Source organism: Empidonax traillii, unplaced genomic scaffold, assembly GCF_003031625.1.
Source record: "Empidonax traillii isolate 1590-97213 ecotype Southwest subspecies unplaced genomic scaffold, ASM303162v1 scaffold373:size1354568, whole genome shotgun sequence".
Classification (NCBI taxonomy): domain Eukaryota; kingdom Metazoa; phylum Chordata; class Aves; order Passeriformes; family Tyrannidae; genus Empidonax; species Empidonax traillii.
The window spans coordinates 456,488-481,735 of NW_020955566.1; the positions used below are offsets into that span (position 1 = coordinate 456,488).

The 25,248-nt window shown below is 39.3% G+C and overlaps 1 protein-coding gene across 2 annotated transcripts in view; it reads right to left on the reverse strand.

The window, feature by feature from the left end:
• Positions 1-18,024, reverse strand: part of DIAPH3 (diaphanous related formin 3) — a 212,636-nt gene extending 194,612 nt beyond the window's left edge. Inside the window, exons 1-2 of one of the 2 annotated variants that reach the window (XM_027892890.1) lie at positions 17,727-18,024; positions 9,391-9,423 (exon numbers count right to left, since the gene is read on the reverse strand). In XM_027892890.1, coding sequence (XP_027748691.1) covers positions 9,391-9,423; positions 17,727-17,876 — 183 coding nt within the window. In that variant the 5' untranslated portion in view covers positions 17,877-18,024. The remainder of the gene's footprint in view (positions 1-9,390; positions 9,424-17,726) is intronic. The other variant, XM_027892891.1, reaches the window with a different exon arrangement.
• Between the last annotated feature and the right edge of the window lie 7,224 nt (positions 18,025-25,248).

Genomic DNA, 25,248 nt, shown 5'->3' on the forward strand with positions numbered 1-25,248 from the left:
TTTGATGCATAAGAGATTTTGAAAAAGATTTCAAGTATATCAATAGCCTTATATTTTGAAATGCTGTGCAAAAATATTCTGAGGCTGCAATATATCTTTAAGATAAGTATCTTGAGTTATCACTTAACAAGTACATCAAAGTTACCAAACTAAATGGCAAGTAAAATTATTATAGCATCTGTGGAATTAAGATCAGAGAGAGCAAATAAAATTAGTAGCAAAAACTAAGTACAAGTGCTACACTTTAGTCAGAGCAAGAATTGACTATCAGTCATCCAAGAAGAGAGGTATAGAAGAAAAACAAAACTACTTCAATTTTTCCTGTTCAAAATTAAAAAGGAACAGTTTTTGGAACATAGAAATAGATTGTAAGCCACTTACATACAGATGGCTGTAGAACACGCAAAAGCAGGAAATTAATATAGCATAAACATAAAAGAGCTCAGTATGGATGATGGGGCCCTTCATTGTCCCATCAAGCCAGCAGGCAATGAGGAAAACACACTCTACAGGAATAATTACATAGGCAAGACCCAGGAAGAAAGAGAATGCAACAAAAGCAAAAGAGAGAGTAACATCAGTGGAAGTGAAATATAGAGTCATCAGTGGAAAAAAACATCTTACATCTTGACTAGAAAGCAATTTCCCTTTCTGCCTTTAAAATCAGAAGTCTACAGTAAGCACAGGAGTATGAAGCCAGAAATGCAAACTGAAATGACTAGACTGGAATTGCACAAAAATCATATTATACAAGATTTTCCCTCTAAAGTAATGGCTTTCACAGAGCACTGATGAAAGGCAGCCTGCTTCCTCCAAAGAATGAGTTTGCCCGGAGCTTCTCAGCCCCACATCTTCACTATGACGTACATAACCTAAGAAACAAACATTATATTTGAAGATGGTTCATACACAGATTAGAGGGACATGAAAAGGGAAGACACTGGGGCTGAAATCTGTTATTTCAGCCCCTGAATCAGTCAACAGAGAACAAACTAAGTTTTAGAGAGCCGTGCCCTACACTCCTTTTTCAATCTCGCCTGAAAAATCTCACTCCCTTCCTTACAGTCTGTGTTCCCCAAGTGTCTCCTCTTCCTTCTCTGGCTCCATACAGCAGCAGCAATAGCAGTTCTGGCCAGCATCCTCGTCTCTGCCATGAAATTGCTCATGGAGCACCAAAGTTCCACTATAAACAAATAGCACTAATTCAGGGATGAGAGCCCATTCCTCCTTGAAAAGGAATATCTCAGTTGTTCCCATTTTTAAGTTATGTTTTGGTTTTAGCCTTCTCTCCAATGTCAGACTGTATAGTAGATGTTTTGCATCATTACACATCAGGCCATAACATTAACATTCCCTCTATTCAACAAATCCTATACCACTTGTCCTAGAGGAGGAAAGCACACTCTTGGAATATATTTAATCGGGCAGAACATGTAAGACAAATTGAGATAGTAGGATTATAAGCACATTTAAACACACGTCAAACTAATTACTTTGAATAATTTAAAACAATGCCATCTTAAAAGAAGATTCCCAAACATTAATAAAAGGAAATTCACAAGACTTGCACCGCAGTACAGTGTGGATATTCTACATATACTTCCCTCTTGAATCATACATTGATAGTGCTTCAAAAAACTTAATACCTCTCAATATTCCATACAGGCAAATAATTTCATGGTCCACAGAAAGCACTATACAGAAAGAATAGAGATTTCATTGCTTGGGCGTAATGAAAGCTACCACTGATGCTGCTGGGGATCCAAGTGCACAGAAGAGGAAAGTGCAAAAAAAAGTTCAATAACCTTCCATGTTACAACAAAACATTTTAAATCAGGCTAACCAACGGGCAATAGCTAAGCTTAGCTCTGATACAAAGTTTCACTGCAGTTTAAAGCCAGTTTGACCTTGTATCTTCTCTAAAATGTCTGCCTTTCTTTTTGTATTTATTTTACCAATAAGTACATACAGAACCATCCAGGAATAGTGCTTTAGGACAATAAGAATAACAGCTGCATGAGCCAAAATGAAGCAACCATCACAGGATGAATGGTAAAGTTTTATTTCCTTCTTATTTCATATACTCACTATTATTCCACTGAGAGCCTATGAAATAAGAAAGTGATTTTATTCACACACCATGGCCCTGAAAAAACAAAGCAATCCACAGTACAAACTTTCTGGCTCATCACACTTTCTGATCAGGTCCCTAGAGTGTTCATCTATTTGTGCTCTCATTTTGATCTGAGTGAAGACTTCTTATATGATTCTCTGTAAGACAATAGCATCTATTGAACTTACACACTAGATGATAGTGCAGGAATTAATGGATTAGTTACTGCTAGACTATTTGTTGGCTCTACAGCTTATCAAGACATCACGTCATAACAGAGCTGCTATGCATGCAGGAATGCTACCCTGCGTCCCTCATCTCCCCCTTAAGAACCACTTAAAATCACCTTTTGCTATATTAAGAAATTCCTCAAAAATAAAATCCAGAACATGCCTGAATAAAAACACATTCATTATCACTGAAAGTGATGGCCTTGGCAATGGCATGTGATACCCCTTCTTCTTCATCCTCCCTGCGCTCTCCTACCTCCTTGTCCTCCTTGATCATCTCTGCTAAAGCTTTTTTACAGGGTGTGATGGTTTGGACTTGGCTCCCTGCCAAATGCCCAGCACCCCAGTAGCAGCCCCTCTCTTCCCCTCTTTCTACTTCCCCCAGGGCAAAGGAAAAAACCTATGCAAACTGAAGAACCCGAAAACCAAGCTAGTTATATAAAAAATATATTTTATGTATATTACAGTTAAGATGTTATGTACACAGCAAACGGGAATCCAAACACCCCCCCCCCCCCCGAAGGGATAGGGAAAGGGGAAAAAAAGGGACAAAAGGAAACAAAAAGGGACACCGAATAGATATGCGCAATCAAACCCGAGAACTAGTAAAATAACTAGTAAAACAAATCTCACCACGTCCCTTAGAAAGCAGGCTTGGCAGACAGTGCCAGCACTCTCCAAGCTTCCATGTAGCAAGTTAGTGGATGCTGCAGGCCTCAGCCTTAGATAAGCGAGACCAACGCAGGGACCTACTGTTCCCGAACTCCGGCGGAAGAGAAGAGGGAGGAAGGCCGCTTCTTCCCTCTTATTTATACCACGATTTACGTAAAAATTGTATGGAATACTGGGAACACTGCCCCTTCCTTGGTTACCAACTGGTAACCAGGGAAGGCCTAGATTAAAACCACCACACAGGGTGACTTTTGTGTACATTTTTTCTGCTTGTATACAGTAGTGACACTGGCATATGATGTTGCTCTGCATCAGTGGCAATGTTTGTTGCCAGGGTTGAAGTAGCCACAATGTCTGTTACAGTGGTTGGAGTAGCTGCAGGGCCTGTTGTCATATTGTCAGACCCAGAGATGTTAGTTTCCCCCTGAGGGTATTGAGAATATTGAACATGGCTCAAATATGCCTGGGCCACACCCCGACATGTTGCAGTGATTTGGGTCCTCTCTGGAATGCAAGGGTGACAGCACACTTTTTTCAAATATTTTACTAGTTTTTCTGGATTATATACTTGTTCAGAGGTGAGGTGCACACATATTGGAGGTGTCCACTGCCCTAGGTATTGGCCTATACTATCCCATAGACCCTGCCACTCCAAACCACCCAGCTTTTAGGCAGATCTCTGGATGATGTTGTTAATTAATAGTCTGACCTTAAACAAGACCTGAACTACATGTAGCAACATTCTGACTCCTAGAGACAGGATTCTAGAATTATGGTTTAACCTAAACTGTTACTAGAAGCTGAATAGTCTTCTTTCTTCCCCACTCCCATTCTCATTGACATATACATATGGACTATCAAGACACTGATGATGATCACTAAGCACAATCTATCAGGAGAGTTCTGATATGAAATATACAGGTACAAAATATTTATTTCCTGACTGAAGGTATAAAGCCAAGAGAACTGTTTATAGCTTTTGCTCTTTCTCCAGGTGTCCCTCTCACTCTGCCTTACAGATACATAGGACAAAAAACTACTTGCCACCCTCAATTTTCAAGTTCACATTTTTGCCTGTCTGCTACTTGTATACTCAGTAAACACAATTTCACATCAAAAAATCTGCTCAAATACTCTGCGTAGCTCAATCTCCCAAATGTTTTAGTTACAGAAGCCAACAGCTCAGTCATGAAAGTCTGCTCTAACACCCTGATGCTGACAAATGATAAAGACTTAGCAGAACATTACCACATAGGAAGGAAGAAAGGAGAATACAAAGTGGAACAAATCTGAAGTTATTATTATTCTCAGTAGATGAGAAACAGACAGGAGAAACTGGGTTGCAACAATTTACTTCAGTATCTTTGGAACGTAAAGCAAACTGCTCTTTTCCGTCACTAGCAGAAATACTTCATAGAAGATCAAAGTTACTTCCAATGACTGAGTCAAAGACCTCTTAAAATTTTTTTCCTACTTGAAGCTCCAGAAGATTAAAAAGGTATAGCCTTCCTTTGACAGTCAAATTGCTCTACAAGATTAACTTCCTACTATGCGAGAAATTCCACTGGTAGCAGTAGAGTTTTAGGAAGAGAAAGACTTTCATAAACCAAGGTACACAGCAGAATCCCTTTGATTAGATGACTTCTTATTCCTAACATGCTCAATCTAACAGAGATGATTTCATCATTCTAAAATTTACAGAATTTAGACCGGCGCACAGTTACATCTGAAATAAGCACAAGTATTTCACTCTTGTGAATTCTGTTTCACTATATACTGAAAATTATACAGCCTTTCTTATCTTTAAAGCAGTTGCTATGAAATCAGTATAATTTTAAGCCATAAAGAATTTTATTATGCTTTTCATTTTTGTCTACATAACTTTTAATAAAATTCTGTTAATATGCAGGTTTTCTTAACCTTTATGAGCCTTACAGAATATTTGGAGCTGCTCTCTCTGCCAACCCTGAGGAATATGTACCATGCAACTGCACCTCAGGAAGCAGAAAATCCCCTACCCTCCCCCCAGCAGGCAGGAGGGGACATAAGAAACAGGGGGAATGGAGTTAGGTCCCTGTTCCAGGTTAATCCCCTCCTGGCCTATGAGGAAAGCTGCCCAAAGACATCTGTTGTTTGTAAATTGAGAAGGACTGGTGGGTGATATGGTGCATGGTGGCCATTTTGAGCCCAATGACAACAAGTTCTCTCTTTTGGGTGAAATTAAGGCAGGGTGCCAGCAGAAATCCATCATGGACTTCTGGCAGGCAGACTTTAGCCTGTTTAGGACATGGATGGACAGTGTCCCTTGGGAGTTAATCCTAAAGGGTAAAGGAGTCCAGGAAGGTTGGACATCTTTTAAGAAGGAAATTTTAAAGATACAGGGGTAGGCTGTTCCCATATGTTGTAAGACAAGCCGGTAGATAAAAAGACTTGTATGGTTAAACAGAGAACTCAGGCTGTAACTCAGGGGAAAAAAAAAAATAAAAAAGGGTGCATCACCTCTGGAAGGCAGGGCAGGTAACTCAAGGGGCCCACAAAGGATTCTGTGAGGTTATGTTACGTAAGGAGAAAATTAGAAGGGTCAGAGCCAAACTGGAACTGTGGTTAAAGACAGCAAAAAAAAGTTTCTATGAATACACTGTCAGCAAAAGAAGGGCACTAGAGAGCCTCCATCCTTAGTGGGATAACAAGAAGGCCAAGGTACTTAATGCCTTCTTTACCTCAGTCTTTTATGCCAAAACCAGTTGTGCTCAGGATACCCAGTTCCCAGAGCTGGAAGTTAGTGATGGGGAGACGAGTGAAGCCCCCATAATCCAAGAGGGAAATGGCTAGTGATCTGCTATGCAAATTAGACACCCACAAGTCCATGGGTCTGGATGGAATGCTCCTGAGAATAATGAGGGATCTGGCAAAATAGCTCACCAAATCACTTTCAATCATTTACCAGCAATCATGGTCATCTGGAGAAGTCCCAGTTGACTGAAAATTAGCAAACATAAGGCCCATCTACAGGAAGGGTCAGAAGAACAATGCAGGGAACCACAGACCTGTCACACTAATCTGGGTACCAAGGAAGGTCATGGAACAGATCATCCTGAGTGCCATTGCATAGCACGTACGGGACAACCAGGGAAACAGCATAGCCAACACAGGTTTGGTAAAGGCAGATTCTGCTAGACCAACTTGACCTCCTTCTATGACAATGTGACCCGCTTAGTGGATGAGGAAAAAACTGTGGATGTTGCCTCCCTTGACTTCAGTAAAGCTTTTCACACCATCTCCCACAGCACTCTCCTGGAGAAACTGGCTGTTTGTGGCTTGGACAGGTGCATTCTTTGCTGGGTGAAAAATTTGGGATGGCCGAGTCCAGAGAGTGGTAGTGAATAATGCTACATTGAGTTGGTGGCCAGTTACAAGTGGTGTTCCCCAAGGCTCAGCACTGGGTCTAGTCCTGTTTAATATCTTCATCAGTGATCTGGACAAGGGGATTGAGTGCCCCATCAGTCAGTTCACAGATGACACCAGTCTGGGTGGGAATGCTCATCTGGTGGAGGGCAAGAAGGCTCTGTAGAGGAACCTGACAGTCTGGACCAATGGGCTGACGACAGTTGCGCGTCGTTCAGTAAGATCAAGTGCTGTGTCCTGCACTTTGGTCACAACAACCCCATGCAGTGCTGCAGGCTAGGGACAGAGTGGTTGGAAAGCTGCCCAGTGGAAAAGGACCTGCAGGTGCTGGTCAACAGCTGGTTGAACATGCACCAGCGGTGTGTCCAGGGTCAGCAAGAAGGGCAACGACATCCTGGACTGTATCACAAATAGTGCGGCCAGCAAGACCAAGTGAAAGGACATGAAATGGCCTTAAGTTGTGCCTGGGGAGCTTCATATTAGGTATTAGGAAAAAAAATTACTGAAAAAGTAGTCAGGCATTAGAATAAGTTGCCCAGGGCAGTGGTAGAGTCACCATCTCTGGAAGTGTTCAAAAGGCACCCGGATGTGGCACTGGAGGATATGGTTTAGGGGTGGTTATGATGGTCCTATGTGGACAGCTGGACTAGCTGATCTTGAAAGTCTCTTCCAACATTGATGATTCTGTGATTCTTGGAATGTGGAGCACTTCAGATAGAAAATAGACTTGCTTCCACAGTGATCTTGAAGGCAGATAATGTCTCAGGTACATACTTGCCACTCCTCAGTGGAATAAGAATACGATTCCTGTCTCTGTCATTTCTAAACAAACAAGCTAAAAGAAGCACATGTTGACTGTGTAAAAAGTAAGGTGTTTCTGAACTTAGTAAGGATTTGTCACTAAAAATAGACAATTCATCAGCATCTCACAAATAATCCAATACAATTCAAACATTGAAAAGTAGTCTGCATATTAGATTATCAACATGTAGCTAATTTACCTAAATTTAAAAGCAAAAAAAAAACCATTTCTGGTCATCATTACAACAACACTGTATTTGTAAGAAACAGGCCAGGAATAATAAAATATAAATATTTTATAAAGCATAATGCAGCAGAGAGTAAGTTAATATGCAAGTAAATGCCCATGACAAGAAAGGAAATATTTAATTCAAAGCTACTAAATCAAGTAATATTAAACCTTAGATTTCTTAATCTTCTCTTACTACAAATTTCATCCTTGTCACAAAAGGAATTTTGAGTAAATACATCTGCTAGTTTTCATCCTTGCTATAAAATATAAAAACTGCCCTGCTCTAAGCCATGTTTAAGTTGCCCAAGACTACAAAACAACTGCACAAAAGAAGTTCGTAGTATTATTTGCTGCTTCCCAGAATCAGACACAGAAAGATTAAAGTAACAGCAAACTGAGATAGAGGGGAAAAAAGTGTCTGTGGGAAAGCATACTTTCATTCCAAAATGATGTTGCAAATAAACAGAATACCCACCTTTGAAAGTATTAGAAACATCTCAGATTTTGTGGTTTGTTGTAGTTTTTTTTTTACTGTTAGCCTTTTACTAAATAGCTGTCATTTTCCTTTTTAAAAATAAATATACATATGAACAATTTGGTAGTACTCTGTAGATGATGTTTCTTTCGTCTGTGAAGGGGCCTTTGGTACGCTCTGAGAAACTTAAGGAGTTGGGGAGAAGATTGTTTACTACAGAGCTATCAGGCTCTTTGTCCTTATCCTGAAACATTTTGGGGCTACCATTACAAGTTGGACAAGTCCAATAAGCTACATAAAGGACTAGTGCAATAAGGCAGCAAGCTAGCCTCTTTAAGGGGGGCAGGGGGAGTGGGGGGGTAAAGCACCTCACAAAAACAAGCAGTAAAATCTTGTGCATCCAGACTTAATAACCCTGACATGACAATACCAAAATTTAAGTTTTGTTTACTGAAAAATACTTTTGTTTTGAGAAGACTGATAATATTTCCTTAGCTTTCCAAGATAAACACAAGTTTATAGAATCAAAATTGTATTATTAACCTGTCAGGCTCAAATTTTTAATGACCATTTCCACCCAATGAATCTCTGCTAAAGAAATAGAAACAGGAGATTTAAGTCAATATAAGAATTATAGGTGGATGCAATAAACTCAACACTACTAAATTTGCGCACCTCATCAACAATAGCCTGGCAACTGGTTCCTAGGCTAGGAAACAGCCACGTTTCTCAGCACGTGTGGCACACTGTGCAGCACAAATCTCACTGTTGGATCTCAAATCTCACTCAAATCTGCACAAAAGCTCTCAGTTACACACAGAAGTGCTTCAGAAGAAGCTGTGTAGCACCGAAGTCATAACAGCCGAGCTTTAGGTGATGACAGAACATGACTTTCTAGGCAATTTCAAAGACATAATAAAATTCTGTACATTAAGAAAAAATATTACCTAAAAAAGAATAGTAGAGGCAATGAAATCGGTAACTTCAAGATCAATAAAAAAGAATCTGCTTTGTAATCAGTTGCAAAACCTCATCTCTGATCAAGTTCAAGAAACAGTGTTAGTACCGCACTGAACAGATCCACCATGGTTTGAACAAGCATTACTGAGTTTCACAAGCAACTGTTACTTTGTTAAACGTGTCATTTTAAGCTAGCAGGCAGCCTAAGTAACTTCAATATTAAACATGCAATCAAAGATATCTTAACTTTAGCACATGTAAATTGGCACAATTACCTGTGTCAAGCTCATTTAGCCATGATTAGAGCATGCTTGAAAGCCATCCATACATTTCTGCTACTTGCACTATGTTACAGGTAATTACTGGTTTAGTGAGACTTTGCCAATTAACTAAATTAACTTCAAAATTAAGACAGTTTCTTGTATCAGTAAGGTTATTTCTATTGCATTAGCAGTAAGGTTATTTGCTTAGCATAGCCAAAGCAAAATTTAAGCTGTCTTACCACATCATCTGTCAGTGTCTTGATATTTAAGTGCTGTAAATCAAACAGGAAACTAGTCACATCACAATTGTGCAGAAAAACAAACAAACAAACAAACAAAAACCACAAAAACAAACAAGCCAAACAAACAAAAAAAAACAACAAACAAACCAAAAGATAAACCCCCATATCTCAGTTATATGCAGTTATTGTTACTTTTATTCAAAATTAGATGCAAGTTAAACAGTGCTGCATACTGATACTTGAAATAAAGTAATAGTTTCCTGACAAGTTTCACCTTGTTGGTGTACAGGGTACAGCAAGTCGTACAGAGAATAGAGTGTGGATTCAAAAAAATCACACAGAATAATATCAGAAGAATATAACCAAGCACAGGTTGAAACAGGGTTTAGTAGTGAACATGGTGGTTAATGATAATGGTCTCAGAAGTCGTTTCAATTCTGTGATTCTACGATTATTACTTCCAACATCTTCTCTGGTTCATCCCTCAGAACTAGAGAATAATTTGTGTTAAGTTGAATATTATTGTACAATAGCTCTACTCTGAAAGAAACGGAGGAAGAAGCATCTGATGAACAGTTATGAAGTTTAAAAAGCAAGTGAGGTATAAGGAAACACAGTATTCACTAAGTTCTACTACAAAAATAAAAAAAAATTGGAGCTAGGTCAGTACTGAACTTTTATGACAATTCCATTACATGCTCTAATAAGAGAGGGTTTCTCATAAATGAAAATAACAACATGAAAATATTTCAATCCAGTCAGGATACTTAAGATCTGTATCCCAGTCTTCCCTCTAGTGTTCTGCTGCAGAGGTAGATCAGACTTTTGCCGCACACACTGCCAAGGAGCTTGGTTTTATTACTTGTTTTTCCCACTCTACTAAATAGCTACCAAGACAGTATGAATGTTAATTTGTGTATTTGCAAAAGCTCATGACTTGGCAGTTAGCAAGTTTTGGTATAAAAGTGAGTGAAGCTGCAAGAGAAAACACTAACATATGGTCTTACATTGCAGCTAGGTAGTGAAGAACATAAAAATTTATTCCTTTTTCATACAGATGACTTAAATCACCAAGCCTTAAGCAATGCACTGATACCCGTGAAGCTCCTCTAACAAAATAGGAGACTATGTAATCTGCTTATAATGAAAACCACCTGCATTCTGTGCTTTGAGGTGGAAATTCAAGATTCATGTCCAACTCATGTATATTCCACTAAAAAGATGGGGGAAGCAATAACATCAGGTTCATTCCCACTTAAGAACTTGGATGTTTTCCAACTGCTCTGTAGAAGACACCATCGTCATCCATGTAACCAGGCAATTTTGGATTCAGGTTTTGTTCTTAGAAAAAGGCAGAAGTTAGTGGGATAGTTCAAGCTAGTGTTTACTTTTCATTTAAGTTGTAAAATTCAGCAATGGAATTTACTGTGGTAAAGGTAAAAAGTTTCCTATTTTGTACATCAGAACACCTCACTGACCCAGGTCATCTGACTAATTAGTGAAAAAAGACCACAACACAACCAATTAAGGACATCATAATTGTATAACAAACTCAACACACAGATATGAGTCTGCTTCTCAAATTCTTCATCTTACTGGATACCTACAGTACAGAAGTGTAAAAATACCAGCATTTCTTTCAGAAAATGTTGTGGAGTCTAGTCAAAAGTATGCGTTAAAAGCCGTACTAAATATCAACACTGGTGACATTGTATTTGGAGACTTCTTTATAAAGGAGAAAAAAATCCATGCAAACAACCTAATGTACAGATCTTTTAGCACTCCTATAATAAAAGGACAATGACTTAACACAAGACATCTCTAAAGACTTACTTGGTGAATTTTATGTTATAATACTTCTCAATCAGAGGAGCTGGTTAAAACATAAGAACTGAAGTTATCTCCTTTCCCTCTCCCTCAACAAGTCCTTCTCTTCCGACAAGGCTGTACAAAGTAAAATCACTTGCCAACTTCACTGGTCTTCTGTAGCATTCAAGGATACAGGGGACACAGAGATGTGAAACATTATGTGTGGTCTTAACCAAAATAAAAACTACCTGTCATGCCGAATCTTTTAATGGCATTACATTTAGAGGGGTGTTGTGATTCAAGAACAGAAGGATATTTTTATTCTTGGTAGGCCAAACAAAACAAGCACATTTCTAATACAGGGGAAAACAACTAGCTCAGGAGTCCACTAAAGACCAGGTAGAGGCTGGAGTGCATTACCACCACAGGAATATATGTCTATTTTCAGACCGGGATATATTAGTTCACAGAAGACGTATTCTGCTCAAGTCATGAGGCTGCCTTAAACACAGGCCTGCATGTAAATAAATCTGGCTTAAGTAATATTCCTATAATATTCAGTTCCTGCTAAAAACACAAAATAAGATTACAGCTACTGCTTTGCAATGGAAATGGAAAATATTAATATGCTATTCTGTGCCTTCCATGAACTACTCCAGAATAATGAAATTATTGCTTTGAAAACAGAGGAGCTATGTACAAGTATTCCTCTAGCCTATCATGTAGAAAGTAGATATGCAAAACTGAAAAACAGATTAACAGTATTTTAAGAATGCTGACATACTGTTTCTAGTCAGACACAAAAGCATGAAGAGATGAAAGAGCTAATTAGGACAGTTCAGAAGGAGAGATTTATCGCCAGCACCTTCAGTTAGAAAAGCAGAAGTAGCATTATTGCTTAGTCCTATGCTATACAAACACATTTGTAAATAACTAACAATTTAAAATTATACTCTCTGACATAACTTAGTTTCTAGTCCGGGACATGGAGGAAGAGGTCATTTTGTTTTGCAGCTGAGGAGAAGAAGTTCAGTTAAAGCTAAGTCCAATTAAAAAGCAGTATGTAGATGATGATGTAGATGTACCATTTTTTAAGAAAGCAAGCATGGAATTACATGGAATTACCCCTTATTGGAGATGATGTCGCTCAAGCATACTGTCAAATAATCGATGTCATAAGGCAGAGAATATACACACACATGCAGCGTGCAGTACAGTGATTTTGATCAACTGTCAAAAGGCCTGATCTCAAAACCAAGGATAGCGAGAGCCTTAAACAGAAGTTGAAAGGCACAATAGGATATAACATCTGAGTTTCACAACACAAGCACAGCAACAAAGCAACGAGTACTGTATCCCTTGAAAAGTTCATATACAATGAAGCCAAGTGTGATGCAAATTACACACAGCTAGGGCAAGGAAGCCAAATACTATTAGGTTTCATGTATATTCACAATAAAAAATCTTATTGTACCTTTCTAAATTAGAAAGTGAGGAAGAACCCACTGCCATTAATTTTATCAACAAAAAAGATTCAACACTAGCTGTTTCTTTCCCAAAGGATTCTCCAGTAGAAACACAAGCAGACGACCAAAGCAAGGATTGCAAGGAAACCTGTAGACTTAGAGAAGTGTTAATTGGATGACTACAGTGAACGCTATTACTTTAGGATCTCCTTTGTCACAATATTCCCTCAGTAATTTTGCTACCTTAGTCTGTAAGCTCAATTTACAAACTGCACAGCATTTCTTGCTTTTAATTTCCAATATACTACTTCAGCATTTAGTTAAATGGCTTTATCACACACTCACCCTTGCTTGGAAAGCAGTCTGAAAAGTAATCAGGGCAAAGCTATCTTAACATGACAGTTTCTACACAGTGATATTCTTTAGACATTGATGAGTTAAACTCAATATTGGTGCTTACAGGTAACATCATATAACAAAGTGCTAGAGCAGAGCACTAAAATTTAATATCATAACCCACAGCGTTAATTCATGCCAACAAAAATAACAGCATGAGGAATTTACAGTTTACAAAGCTGCGATAAAGTGTTTTAGGTAACATCTGTTCAGCAATCATTTCTTTAAAAGACTAATTTAGATTCAAGGTCTTACACTGCAGCATAACTGCAGCAATAATTCAGTCACTTCGTAATTACAGATATTGACACAGATCGGTCTTACCTTTCTTCTCTATGCCAGAGAAATGGAAGTGCTTCTCCTCTTAACTACATCTTTCTTTGATTTATAGACTGTTAAATGCAAGTGTTAATTTGTCTATTTTTAACAGATTGGAGTAAACAAGAAACCCTTCTTGACTCATAAATTTCATAAAGAACTTACTCAAAAACATAACCTGAAAGTCACTGAAGACAGGGTAATGGTAACTGAAATTAATAGAAATAACTTCAGCTAGAAATTGAAGTTGATCTTTGGAGGACTAGTGTCTACAAGATGTAATCTCAGTAAAGACCAGTTGGAAGTCACATAATCTAGTACTCACTGTAATGATTTCCAAACATTTCTAAGGGGACAGGGATCAAGGAGAGGAAGTGGCAAGCAATTGCTTTTTGACCCACTCTCCCCCAGCAGATTTCAAAAGTTTCTTGCGTAGTTAATGTATACATAGAGAACAGGTATAATATCTGACATCCTTCAGTAGATTTCCTCTTTTTACAAGGTCCTAAACCACAAGGATAAGAGGTTCCAGTAAGCTGAAGTACCACAGTATCGTAGAACACCTTTTACCCTTTTATGAGCCCCACTCTTCTAAACATTGGACCTGCTGAACAAAGCCATGTTGATATGTGCTTTAAAATTAATGATCGTTGCTCAAAAAAAAAATTAAAATTATTCTGCAGAAGAACTGAGAAAACTGAGGTTTAAAACCCATTCAATTGTTCTGAGAATCTAGTTTATTCAGAAAGGCAGTCCTTCAAGGCCTCATTTGGTTAAACTAACAGTTATAGTGTTGATAACAAAGCCTCTTTCTCGCCCCACCACCCCTTGAACGCAGTGAGTTTTAAAAATCACTATTTTCCTCAGCTAAACGGGATTTTCTTTAGAAGGAAAAAAAAAAGGAGATAGATGTTAATGATGTCACCTTTGTCAACCAGCAATCCAATTTCACCTTAAGGTTTGTCAGGGAATCAAATTATTTTTCGAGTTAGCATATCTGCTATGACAGATCAATATGTTGCATTGACTGGAAGGGTTCAACCTGGAACTTATTTTCAAGCCTTGTGCACTGAGGAAAATTACACTTGCACAATCTGAATTAATTGAGGTCAATAAATCTAACAGCCAATTTACTTTGACAAATGTACAGCAGATCAGAAATAAAGTTGAGGTAATGTGAGGTATGGCACTGTAAATATCCCAAACACAGAAAAGGCCACAGCCCAAATCTAAGACTAGATTACAGAGAGCCTAAAGGGGTGAGAGGTGAGTTAGATGCGAACAGGTTAACATCCATTAGCTCAGTTGGCTAGAGCAGGGTGCTAATAACACCAAGGTGGTGGGTTCACTCCCCATACAGGTCGTTCACTTAAGAGCTGGACTCAATGATCCTTGTGGGTCCCTTTCAACTCAGAATATTCTCTGATAAAAACAGAAAATACTTCTAAGAATGTCAAGTCCAACCACAAACTATCAAGTACAGGACCCGGCACCTGGCCTTATCAAACCTCTTACAGTTGACCTCAGTCCACCAATCCAGACTCTGTAGATCCCTCTGCAGAGCTTTCCTACCCTCAGACACTCCCACCCAACTTGGTTTCGTCTACACACTTATTGAGGATGCACTCAATCCACCCTTCCCAATTTTTGGGGGGAGCAAGAAGGGAGATATACAATCTCTCTCTCTCAAAAAAAAACCAAACAAACCAGTCTTGTAAAACAACAGGAGGTGGACAGGAAGCAGAGTTTACCAATCTTAGATTTAATAGCTGAACGATAAATATTCTGTTGCACAATATTTCAGGGCAGAAATTTATGAAATGATAGAATGAAAAGTTTATCCCATAGTACCCTTCAAGTGAATCACCCTGATCAAAGAAGCTGATTGATGTGTCCAGCTATTAAAATAATTCTACCTCTACCAGATAATACTGGTACTAATTATTAATACTAATAATTTCCCCCAGAAATTATTAGCCAGGACAAGCCAGAGATTAGAGACTACAGTTCATAGCTCCAGCGGCTCCTTAGTCATATAATATGACTTAGTTTTGTGACATGGAGCAGCCTGCTGCTTTTTACTGACCACTAAATTCCACAGCTCACATTTGGAAACTATTTCGTTTAACAGTTTACGTGAAGGCAGAGACAAAATCCTAAACTCTGTTCAAGAAACATTAAACTCTGACTCTTCTTAAGGTCACCCAGTGAGTTAATAGCATACCTGGAACACAATCCAGGTTAGAAGAATTGTAATTCATCACTCTCCTATCAACACCTAAGGACAAAATCTTTAAGAGATTATTTAAAAATGAGAAGCAAGACTACTGTCTAAGGCTAAATGCTTCTGAAACTTGCAGTTTGACAAAGCATTCTCATGAATTAAGGACATTCTCACTTAGCCCTGTCTAAAGAGTTTCAGAAACTGGGCAAGGGAAACAGGGACAGGCCAAAATAAAATAAAATACTGGAAAATCCCACACCTACCTACATGAGGAACGTATGCCCTACAAAGCTAAGTCAGAAACCAAATTCAACACCCTTAGTTTTCTGTAGCTGCACCAAAAATCAGTAGTACGACCTCAAAGAACTGATGCCCACATCGGCACATTCTCAAAATGACACTTGCATAGCCTGGGAAGCCTAGGCATACATCAAACAAGCTCATCTGCACCAAAGAGAAGGCCTTCTCTCACTAAAAAGACAGTCGTACTTTAGCTAAGCAAAAACTCTCACTGGCTTTTATAACATATCCGGCAGGGTTATACTCTGTATAATTGTATTGCCATTTTAACACATGGTTAGCAAAACTGAACATGATGGCAGCAGCCTACTTATGTTTTAAAAACATAATTGGGGGGGAAAAAATGAAAATTATTGCAGTATCTTATTTGCATAAGACCTTGGCAGTTAAAGTATCGTTAATAAGTAAAACCTCTCGACTCAGTGCTCTTGTCAGTCTCAAACACAGACAAATTCATGTCTCCTACTCAGCAGAGCAATAATCCAACCTTCACGTCATATATCAGTAACACTACCCAGCATTTTAGAGTGGGCAGACCATGTAAGTTTTTTCCTCACAGATCAAATGCTAAAGCACATCCAGCCATGGCACCTGCACAACTAAAATGTATGTGCACCCTGTAGAAACACAGCCATTTAAAAGACAAGCAAACAGCATTGGTCAGTTTCATATAAGCCTATTCTAACACGCAGAGAAAGGGACAGTGACATGGTTCAGACAACAATCTCTGCAGCCACACTATGAAATGGCAGGAGCAAGTTGTGACCTTCCAGAACAGGTTTGGTCAGCTATAGTTTGATATCGCTTATTGGGTAACTTTTTCGAATCTGTGCACAAGTGCTAGACACTCAAGTACTGAATATTACACAAATACACCTTAGAATCAAGAATGTAATATATGCTAAGCATTATAGTGTCTCTTTTATAAGCACGTCACAAATACAGCTAAGAGCAGGTAAGCTCAGAGACAGCTGAACAAAGATTAACGTGCATCACCTAAATATGAGCATGGGATGCAGCTGCTCTGCTTGTGGTGGATACTGCTGGGTACAACTAGACACAACTACCTGAAAGGAGGCTGTAACCAGGTGGGGCTTGGCCCCTTCTCCCCAGCAACTAGCGACAGGACAGGAAGATATAGTCTCAAGCTGCACCAGGGGAGGTTTAGGTTGGCCATTAGGAGGAATTTCTTCACAGAAAGGGTGATTAGACATTGGAATGGGCTGCCCAGGGAGGTGCTGGAGTCACCATCCCTGCAGTTGTTTAAGACTGGATGTGGCACTCACGGCCTACTAGACATAGTGGCGTTCAGTCACGGGTTGTACTTGATCATCTTGAGGTCTTTTCCAACCTATTTGATCCCGTGGATACAAGGCTTGTAGAATATATGTTTGTCCCAGCCCTCATACTTGGGAATTTCATAACGACCAAACAAAAAACTGGTTAATTCTGGGTACTCTTTGGGTAGAACACATCTTGCAGACACATCATCTTGCAGACAAATAATTAGTCATTTCGAGTTTCAAAGTTTCTTGATGTGCTGGCCAAAAGCTTGTACAAGGAGGGCTAGGCAGGAGAGCTTTCCTTATGTCCCTTCAAGTCAAAGATTCCGTATTTCCATATTTCCATATACACTCCCACCCGCCCCCGCCGGTTTCTAGGGGGCTCCGGGCAGTGACCACGCCGGGGTGGCGGTGTCACCGCACTGCCGGGCCGCGGCACAGGCCGGGCAGGGAGAGGCCCCGCAGGGCCGGGCCGAGCGGTCGGCGGGCCCTACACCTCCGCGGCGCCAGGGGCGGCTCGGGACGGCTCGTACTTACGAATTTGGGCTTCCTGCCGTCCGCCGCCTCCTCGGGGCCGCCGGCGCTCCCGGTGCCCGGCGGGCCCTTTCTTCGGAGCCCCTTGTTCTCCCGCCCGCCGCGACCCGGCGGCTCGGACGGGGCGCAGTAACGCGGCCGCGGCGGCTCCATGGCCGCGCCCGGGCGAGCAGGGGACACGGATGCCGGGGGTGCTGGGGGAGCGCTGCCCCGCGATCGGGCCCAGGCCCGGCGGCCCCGGCCGAGCTGGCCGCCTGCGATTAGCGCGGCTTAGCTGGGTTCGGCCAGGCAGGGCGCAGCGGGGGGAGGAGGGCGGCTCAGCGCTAAAGGGATTTAGCGAGGAGCAGCCCCTAATCCCGGCACGCCCGGCCGGCGCAGGGGCAGGGATGGGGGCGCGCGCTCCCAACGGCCGCGGCTGGCGCAACCCGGGAATGTCCCGCCGTCCGAACCTTCCCGCCACCGCCGGCACCGCCTCCGGCATCCCCGGCACGGCCAATCCTCGGAGCCGGAGCGGGAGCGGCGCCTCCCGGTTGGCTGCGCTCGTGCCAGCCCCCGGCGGACCGGCGGATCGCGGCGCGAGCCGGGAGTTCTGGGCACCGCCCGCCCCGGAGCGATCGCGCCCCGCGGGATCCCGGACTGCGAGTGCCGGGAATCGCACCGGGAGCGGGGTGGGAGTGCTCCTTCCTCAGCTCTGTGACTGTGCTGGCGACAAATGGGGAAAATCCCCCGGCTTTAACGAGCGGCCGCCTCCGTCTAAGGCGTTAAGGTGCACTTTCACACACATAACCCTGGAAGGAAGGATTTATTTCCTTACCTCTCACATTCTGCCTTTTGTTTTGCGGGATCTGAACGCGAGGCGGCTCCCTGCCCTGTTGGCCTAGGATGCCAGTTTTCAACTTCTGGGTTTTTTTAAAAATTCCAGTTCCGTACCTCGAGCCGCTGTTTGACAGGTGAAAAGTGATTCTCCTATTTCTATATAACCTTCTTATATAATTAGAGAGCTGGTTTTTGTAGGTAAACATGCATTATTACATGGAATCATAGAATCATCAAGGTTGGAAGAGACCTTTAAGATCGTCTAGTCCAAACGTGCCCCCGACACTGCCACTGTAACCCCTAAAACACCCAGCACTAGATCCAAACGCCTCTTAAACACCTCCCGGGATGGTGACTTCACCACCTCCCTGCGCAACCTATTCCTGTGCCTGACCACCCAAACGGGGGAAATTATTTCTAATATCTAATCCAGATCTCCCCTGTCACAGCTTAAGGCCATTTCCTCTGATCCTCTCACTGCAGGCAAAGTGTAGAAAAGATCAACATCCATCTCACTACCATCTCCTGCCAGATATAGAAATATATATATATATATATATATAAACATATAAATAATATTTCTAATATTACTTTTATACCATCTTGGTGGTATTGGATTCAGAAAGCAAAATAACACAGAAGAGACATAGTCACTATCCAAAACAATGGCAGTGTTTCCATCGTTCTCCTCAAGCCAGATTTTTGTTTTATGATGGTCACAGGCTGTGCTGCTGTGGCCAAAAAAAAAAAACATGTGTAGCAACATTCTGTATTTGTTTAATTCAACTTGTTGTTTTCCATCACTGAAAAACCTCCAAGACTCTGTGGTTTAAAGAGAAATACATAAATAGAGATTTCATTATGCTATAAACTAGCAAATTGCGTATGTTTTGCAAACAATTGAATTCTGATCACTACATACAATTTATCTTTATTTTAAATTAAGAGTAGTTAGAATAATGATGCAAACCAGAGGCTTATGTAGGGAAAATTCTTTTTCCAAATCTCAGTGTCAGGTGTCATTAAGAAAAGGAAGGCTAACACTCAGCATTCATATCTCTAGAGTATTTGCTAAACTGGAAGTAGTTTTGTTTCTCTTCTGTCATTCAGTGAGAAAGACGTTCATGTTTCCATATTATTTTGATCTTTATCTGTTGCCTTGAATGCACCGAAAATAAAATACTCCCTCAACAACTGCGTTCGCTTTTTCCACATAATCCAAGGGGCTCTTATTCCAATGCAATTACTTAAAAAAAATAAAAAAATCTCATTCCTTCAGCATGACTTACACAGGCAGTGACGTACAAAAATGTAATGTCTGCCAGTGCACAGAGCTGTGGTGAAATAACAGAATTCAGCCCCCAACTGGACCTTTGCAAGGCTGGGTTTTAGCACAAGGGAGCTCTGGCCCTATGCAGAGGTAGATGCTGTAATTATTTGTATACATTAAACTGTTCATCCTTTGGCAGCTTTCTATAGATGTTTTGTAAATTTATATTGGAATTCTTTGTGGAGAGTATAATTAGCAGAACACTGTTTAATGTCATGGTTAATGATTTCCTGGAACATTTGATTAGAAAATTAATCAGCCTATGTGTGCGTATGATAAAGCTGTTTAAATGGGCCTCCTAATTGCACTGTGGTAGAACACAATGGCTTGTGCCAATATATCACTTTCAAGGTACTGTGTTGCAATAATAGAGAAACACTAAAGGGAATAATTTATCAGACAGTTTTACTAAGCCAAAAGTAAATGTTAGTACTTTTGATCAATTATTATTTTATACTACCCCTCTTGTGCTTGTTAGGTGCTCCACAGAACAAATACACTCTTGCAACAGTTTAGCTGGCCAAGATAATTCATGACTGAGGAAAAAATTGTGAGAAGGAAATGCATCAGTAATACTAAAATTGTGCAGATATTGTACTTAACATGCATATTGTCCAGGGAATGCAAATAGCTTGGTCATTTTGCATTATTTTTGTTCTGGAATGAGAAATTTTCAGTTATAAAAGTCTGAGACAGTAAGTGCGTAAAGCTAACCATGAATATTTGCAAAACTAGTCCTTTAGACTGATGGATTTATTTAGGCTCTTAACATTCTGTTCCATCTGTTGTTTTTTTTTTAATATACTGTGACTCAAGTCTTAAAAACAAAAATGGCCTCCTAATGTTCATTGTTCCAGGGACACAGTTTTTCAAATAAATTCCAGTGCAAAGTGTTTGAAAGTTGGCTTTTGGCTGAATTTAGGCAGTTCTCCATATTTCATTTGGAGACACCTGATTCTTCCCTGTAAGAAAAAGATAAAACAGTCAATTAACTGTCCTTTTGTTAGGTTCATCCTCTTAAACCATAACAAAAGTTATGAAGGATTTTGTCAGCACTGTTGTTGTTTTTATAAGGCAAGGATACAAGTTTAATACTAATACTGTTTAAGTATGCTAACAAGAAAAATAATTTTTATAGGTAAAAAATTAACATTAACACATTAAAAATTAACACGTCTTTTCAGGAAAATGGCTTCTTTCTCCTATGAGAAGCACCAAACAGACCATTCTAACCCAATTCCCTCAAACTTGCATAGCTATTTGTAAGTTATACGAGTTGAATACATATCTTACACCTTTCCCAACATCATATTCAAACAGTTAATACAGGAGTTACACCAAGATAGTGTAACTCACAATGCCAGTAAAAATTACATTGGAAAAACATGGCCTGTCTTAATGTCTTATGGAGGCAAATGATGTTGTTTTATCTAAGGAAATCTTTAACAGTTGTATTTTTGTATTGCAACAGTGGTCATTAATAATTTAAATGTATTGCAATGTAATATCATTAAATGTAATGTATGGATAAGATGTTACTTAATTTTCACAGCATGGGTGGCTCACAAAACATATTATTTCATTATTACAATAATGGGTTGATAAAACCTCAAATCATTCATCTAGTCTACACTATTAACTTTATTAAGGAACCTGTCGGCAAGTTTATCATACCAATAAATAAACAAATCTATTTTATAGTTATGAGAAAATTCATACTCCTTTCAAGTAATAAAGTCTTATGGAAGAAAATTTGCTATATTTTTTTTTTTCCTGTAAGACAAACAGAATTATTTTGGCTTTTCAAACATCACTTTGATTGTCATTTAGTCAGTGTCACTATAGTAGAATATGTTGCCTCTGCTCTCTGTTTGTGGCATGGACTAGGAAAAATGAAAATCAATAACTAAAACTCTGTGCAGGAAGTAGGTAGGGACTTATGACAGGACAGATAGTTAAAGAAAATGCAGTCTTGCCTGGTATGTTTAATGGCTTGTCTGTAAAGACAAGCAGCTTTGTACCATTTGGATCACAGAGTTGGTAAAGTTGAACTAGTCAGACCTCTTGGCACATACATTTCTCGTTTCTTAAAAATCTCTGAACTAGAGTCTTCAGAAAAGTATTATGGTCGTATTTTTTGCAATTCATTTCTGCTTTGAAGAGAAATACTTTTGGAAACCAGAATCTTCTTGACTTTGATCTTGATTCTTTACTACTAGGTGTCTTGGACAGTCACGTTGCACAATAATATCAGTGTTAAGTGCCAATGCAATATGTATCTTGTAACAGTTATAAAAAATACTTGGGTTTTAGAGAAACATAAATGACATCAGGGCTTTTTTTCAGTTTTGCATGGCAGTAATTTCCAGGCATTTAAAAACATATAATTAAATGACTCAAGCTGAAATGAATTTTTCACTGGGGTTATGTCTAAAAAATTTCTATACATTTTTTTTTTTTATTACTGAAGAAAACAACAAAGGAAATGGTTTTAGCAGATCCTGAAGGTATAGTCGTATAGATGTCTTTACTCAAGCGTGTACAGGAAAGAAAAGCATCCCTGAGGACAGTGCATGTCATGATCCTGTTATTGATTTTGTATCAGTCATACCTTTTCAAAATATCAAACAAAATTTTACCTGCAATGTATTTTTTTTTTATCTCTTTTCTAGTTAGAATTTAAGTTAAGGACTTTCAGAAGTAGCTGTGGTCTGAATAGCACCATCCTCCATCTTGAAGCTTTCAAAGTCACCCTGTAAAAGATGAAGATATAAGAAGTAGGAAAGTAGTTTGCTCCATCAATTTATTGTGGATTACATGTTGCTAATAATTTCTCACAAAATATCTTAAGCTAGCCTCTCATTCAGCTGAGAAAATTTAATATACCTCCTTCAAGATACTGCCTAGATGGGAAAAAATCAGTAAAGAAGTCCATTATGCAGTTCATCAAATAGATCTTTATGAGGATATTGGAGATGTGATTTGTGGCACTATTTAGGATACATTGCATACTACATTATTATAAAGTTCAGGTTTGTAATTTAATTATAGGCCAAATTATCTTCAGTTCTAACTTTAGTTGAAGTGACTAAGTCAAGCCTGACAGCTGATATAAATTCTAAATGGGCTGAGTGTCACGGGCCACAATAAAGGCTGTGTTACATAATTTTATACTTCGTGTGGGATTTTCAGAGCCACCTAAAGAATTAAATGAGGTGTTCAAACCTTGTATATTCTACCATTGTGCTATTAATTGTTCCTAGTAAAATTATTGCAAACGGTCAATTTTTCCCAAAAGAAAATAAATATGTTTTCAGAGGATAAAATTGTGTTGAAGGTTTTTTGTGAATATAAGGATCCATAGAGGTGTGACCAAGCACAGAGATTTTTTTTTTTTTTCAGGGCATTTACAATAAAGATTTTAAGCCTTCTGTCAGAAAGCTTTTAAGCCTTTCAAGGCTTTTTAAGCCTTTGTCAGAATTCTAGGATGTAATTATTTTCCATTACTTCTTGATAACTCTCTGAATTCCTCATAGCTTTCCTTTTTTGTATTTTTTTATTGTTCACTTTCCAAATTTCCTTCTAAGATTCTGTCTTTCATTTTTACTTGTGATAATTTATATTACTTTCTACTAGGGCATGATACAGTTTGCTTTTGGAAATCCCTTATTTTCTTTTGACAGATGTATCATTTTAAGAGAGAGAGAGAGAGAGAGAGAGAAAGAGAGATAAACACATATAAGTATGTGCATATATAATGCTTTTCATGAGTTAGTTATGTATTGAGGAAGTCTCAAAATTGACTGTAATTTGTTTATATAGCTTTTATTTCTCTCTGACTGATTTTCTTATTCTAATCCATCTTTAAGTTTCTCATTCTAGTTTTTCTTCTTGCAAGAATAATGGATATAATCATTTTATAGTTACTGCAGTTTAATATTCACCTACAGTAAGTACTATACATGTACATTATGAAAGATGCTTCCTCGCATTTCAAAGAATAATATATATAATTTGGGGAAATTCCTGATATATATTGTATATGAAACATAATCAGCAATTTTGTGGGTAACAGAAATCATTCTCTTGCTATTCAATCTGCATATTACTTTTTGATCCTCTGTTCCTTGGTGTGTTTCAGTGAACAACCTGATTTTTAATGGCATTTTAGTACATGTAGTCATACATTTCTACAGAGTGCAATTACCTGTCTTTCTTATGTTAAATAGAAACTTCATCTCTTTTCATAGGAAGATGAAGAGTGTAATTGGAGGTTGTACTTTGTATCACAAGTACTCTTCCAGTGCAGCTTAGCTACTAAGCTAAGGTTTTTTTCTAAGCAGTTTCTTAAGAGGCAGTTTTATGACAGGTGTAAATCAGAACAAACCTCATAAGCTTCCACTCTCCTTCACCCATGTTATAATAAATGAGAGCTTTTGGTTAAGAAAAATGAATGCTTTCACTTACTTTTACAAAGTATTTCTGCAGAAGTGAGGAGGATGACTACGTTGAATCGTGATACAGAGGTTATCCTATAGGACCTGGAGATGCAGCTAGCTCTTAGTTATATGTTTGGAGAAGCAGGGGGAGTGGGGAATGGGTGAGAGAAATTATTACAGGAGTTGTAATTAGAGGTGGTGTTATTATTACAGGAGTGCCCCTCAATTGGGAATAGCATCTCAAGATGGTTTTGCTTCATTGTACAACGATCTAAACAAAATGAAGACTTTTGAAATAAAGGTATATTTGCCAAAAAAAACCCCTTAGGCCAGTCAACATAGTTTGTTATCTTACAAATCAAAAATGTTGAGAGAGCAGAATCTCAACCTCTATTTGAGTGTCAGGGCATGGTGAGCACCATAGTATGTGGTGCTGAGGGAGATGGCCAACAGGACAAGGGGCTGTGCTAGCCAGGGCCCATCCCACTGAGCCCAACCAAGGCAAGAAAGACCAGCCCAGGGATGGTAGCCAGGTTTAGTAGTCCAGACCATCAGGCAATTTTGTGACAATGAAGCAGGTCTGAGGAAATCAAGCCAGGAAATCAGGCCAAAGATCAGGGTCAGGATCAGTTCCAGTGAAGTTAATGAGGGTCATACACAGTCTAATGATGATCTGGCATATCCACAGTGATGAGATAGGTGAAGCTCGGAGGTCACACTGCAGATCGGGATTTACAGGGTTCATATCTGACAGAGTGAAGGTCTGTCTTCTTTTCTGTGACGTGATATGTTACATGCAAAAATCCATCCTGTTTGTGAATCCCATGAATAGCCTCATGAGGCTCAAGAGCTTTGTTGCTTCTACAGCCACCATTAATTTGAAACAAAAAAGTCCATGACTATGATTGTGTCCATCAGTTTCTGAAAAATAATGTAATTC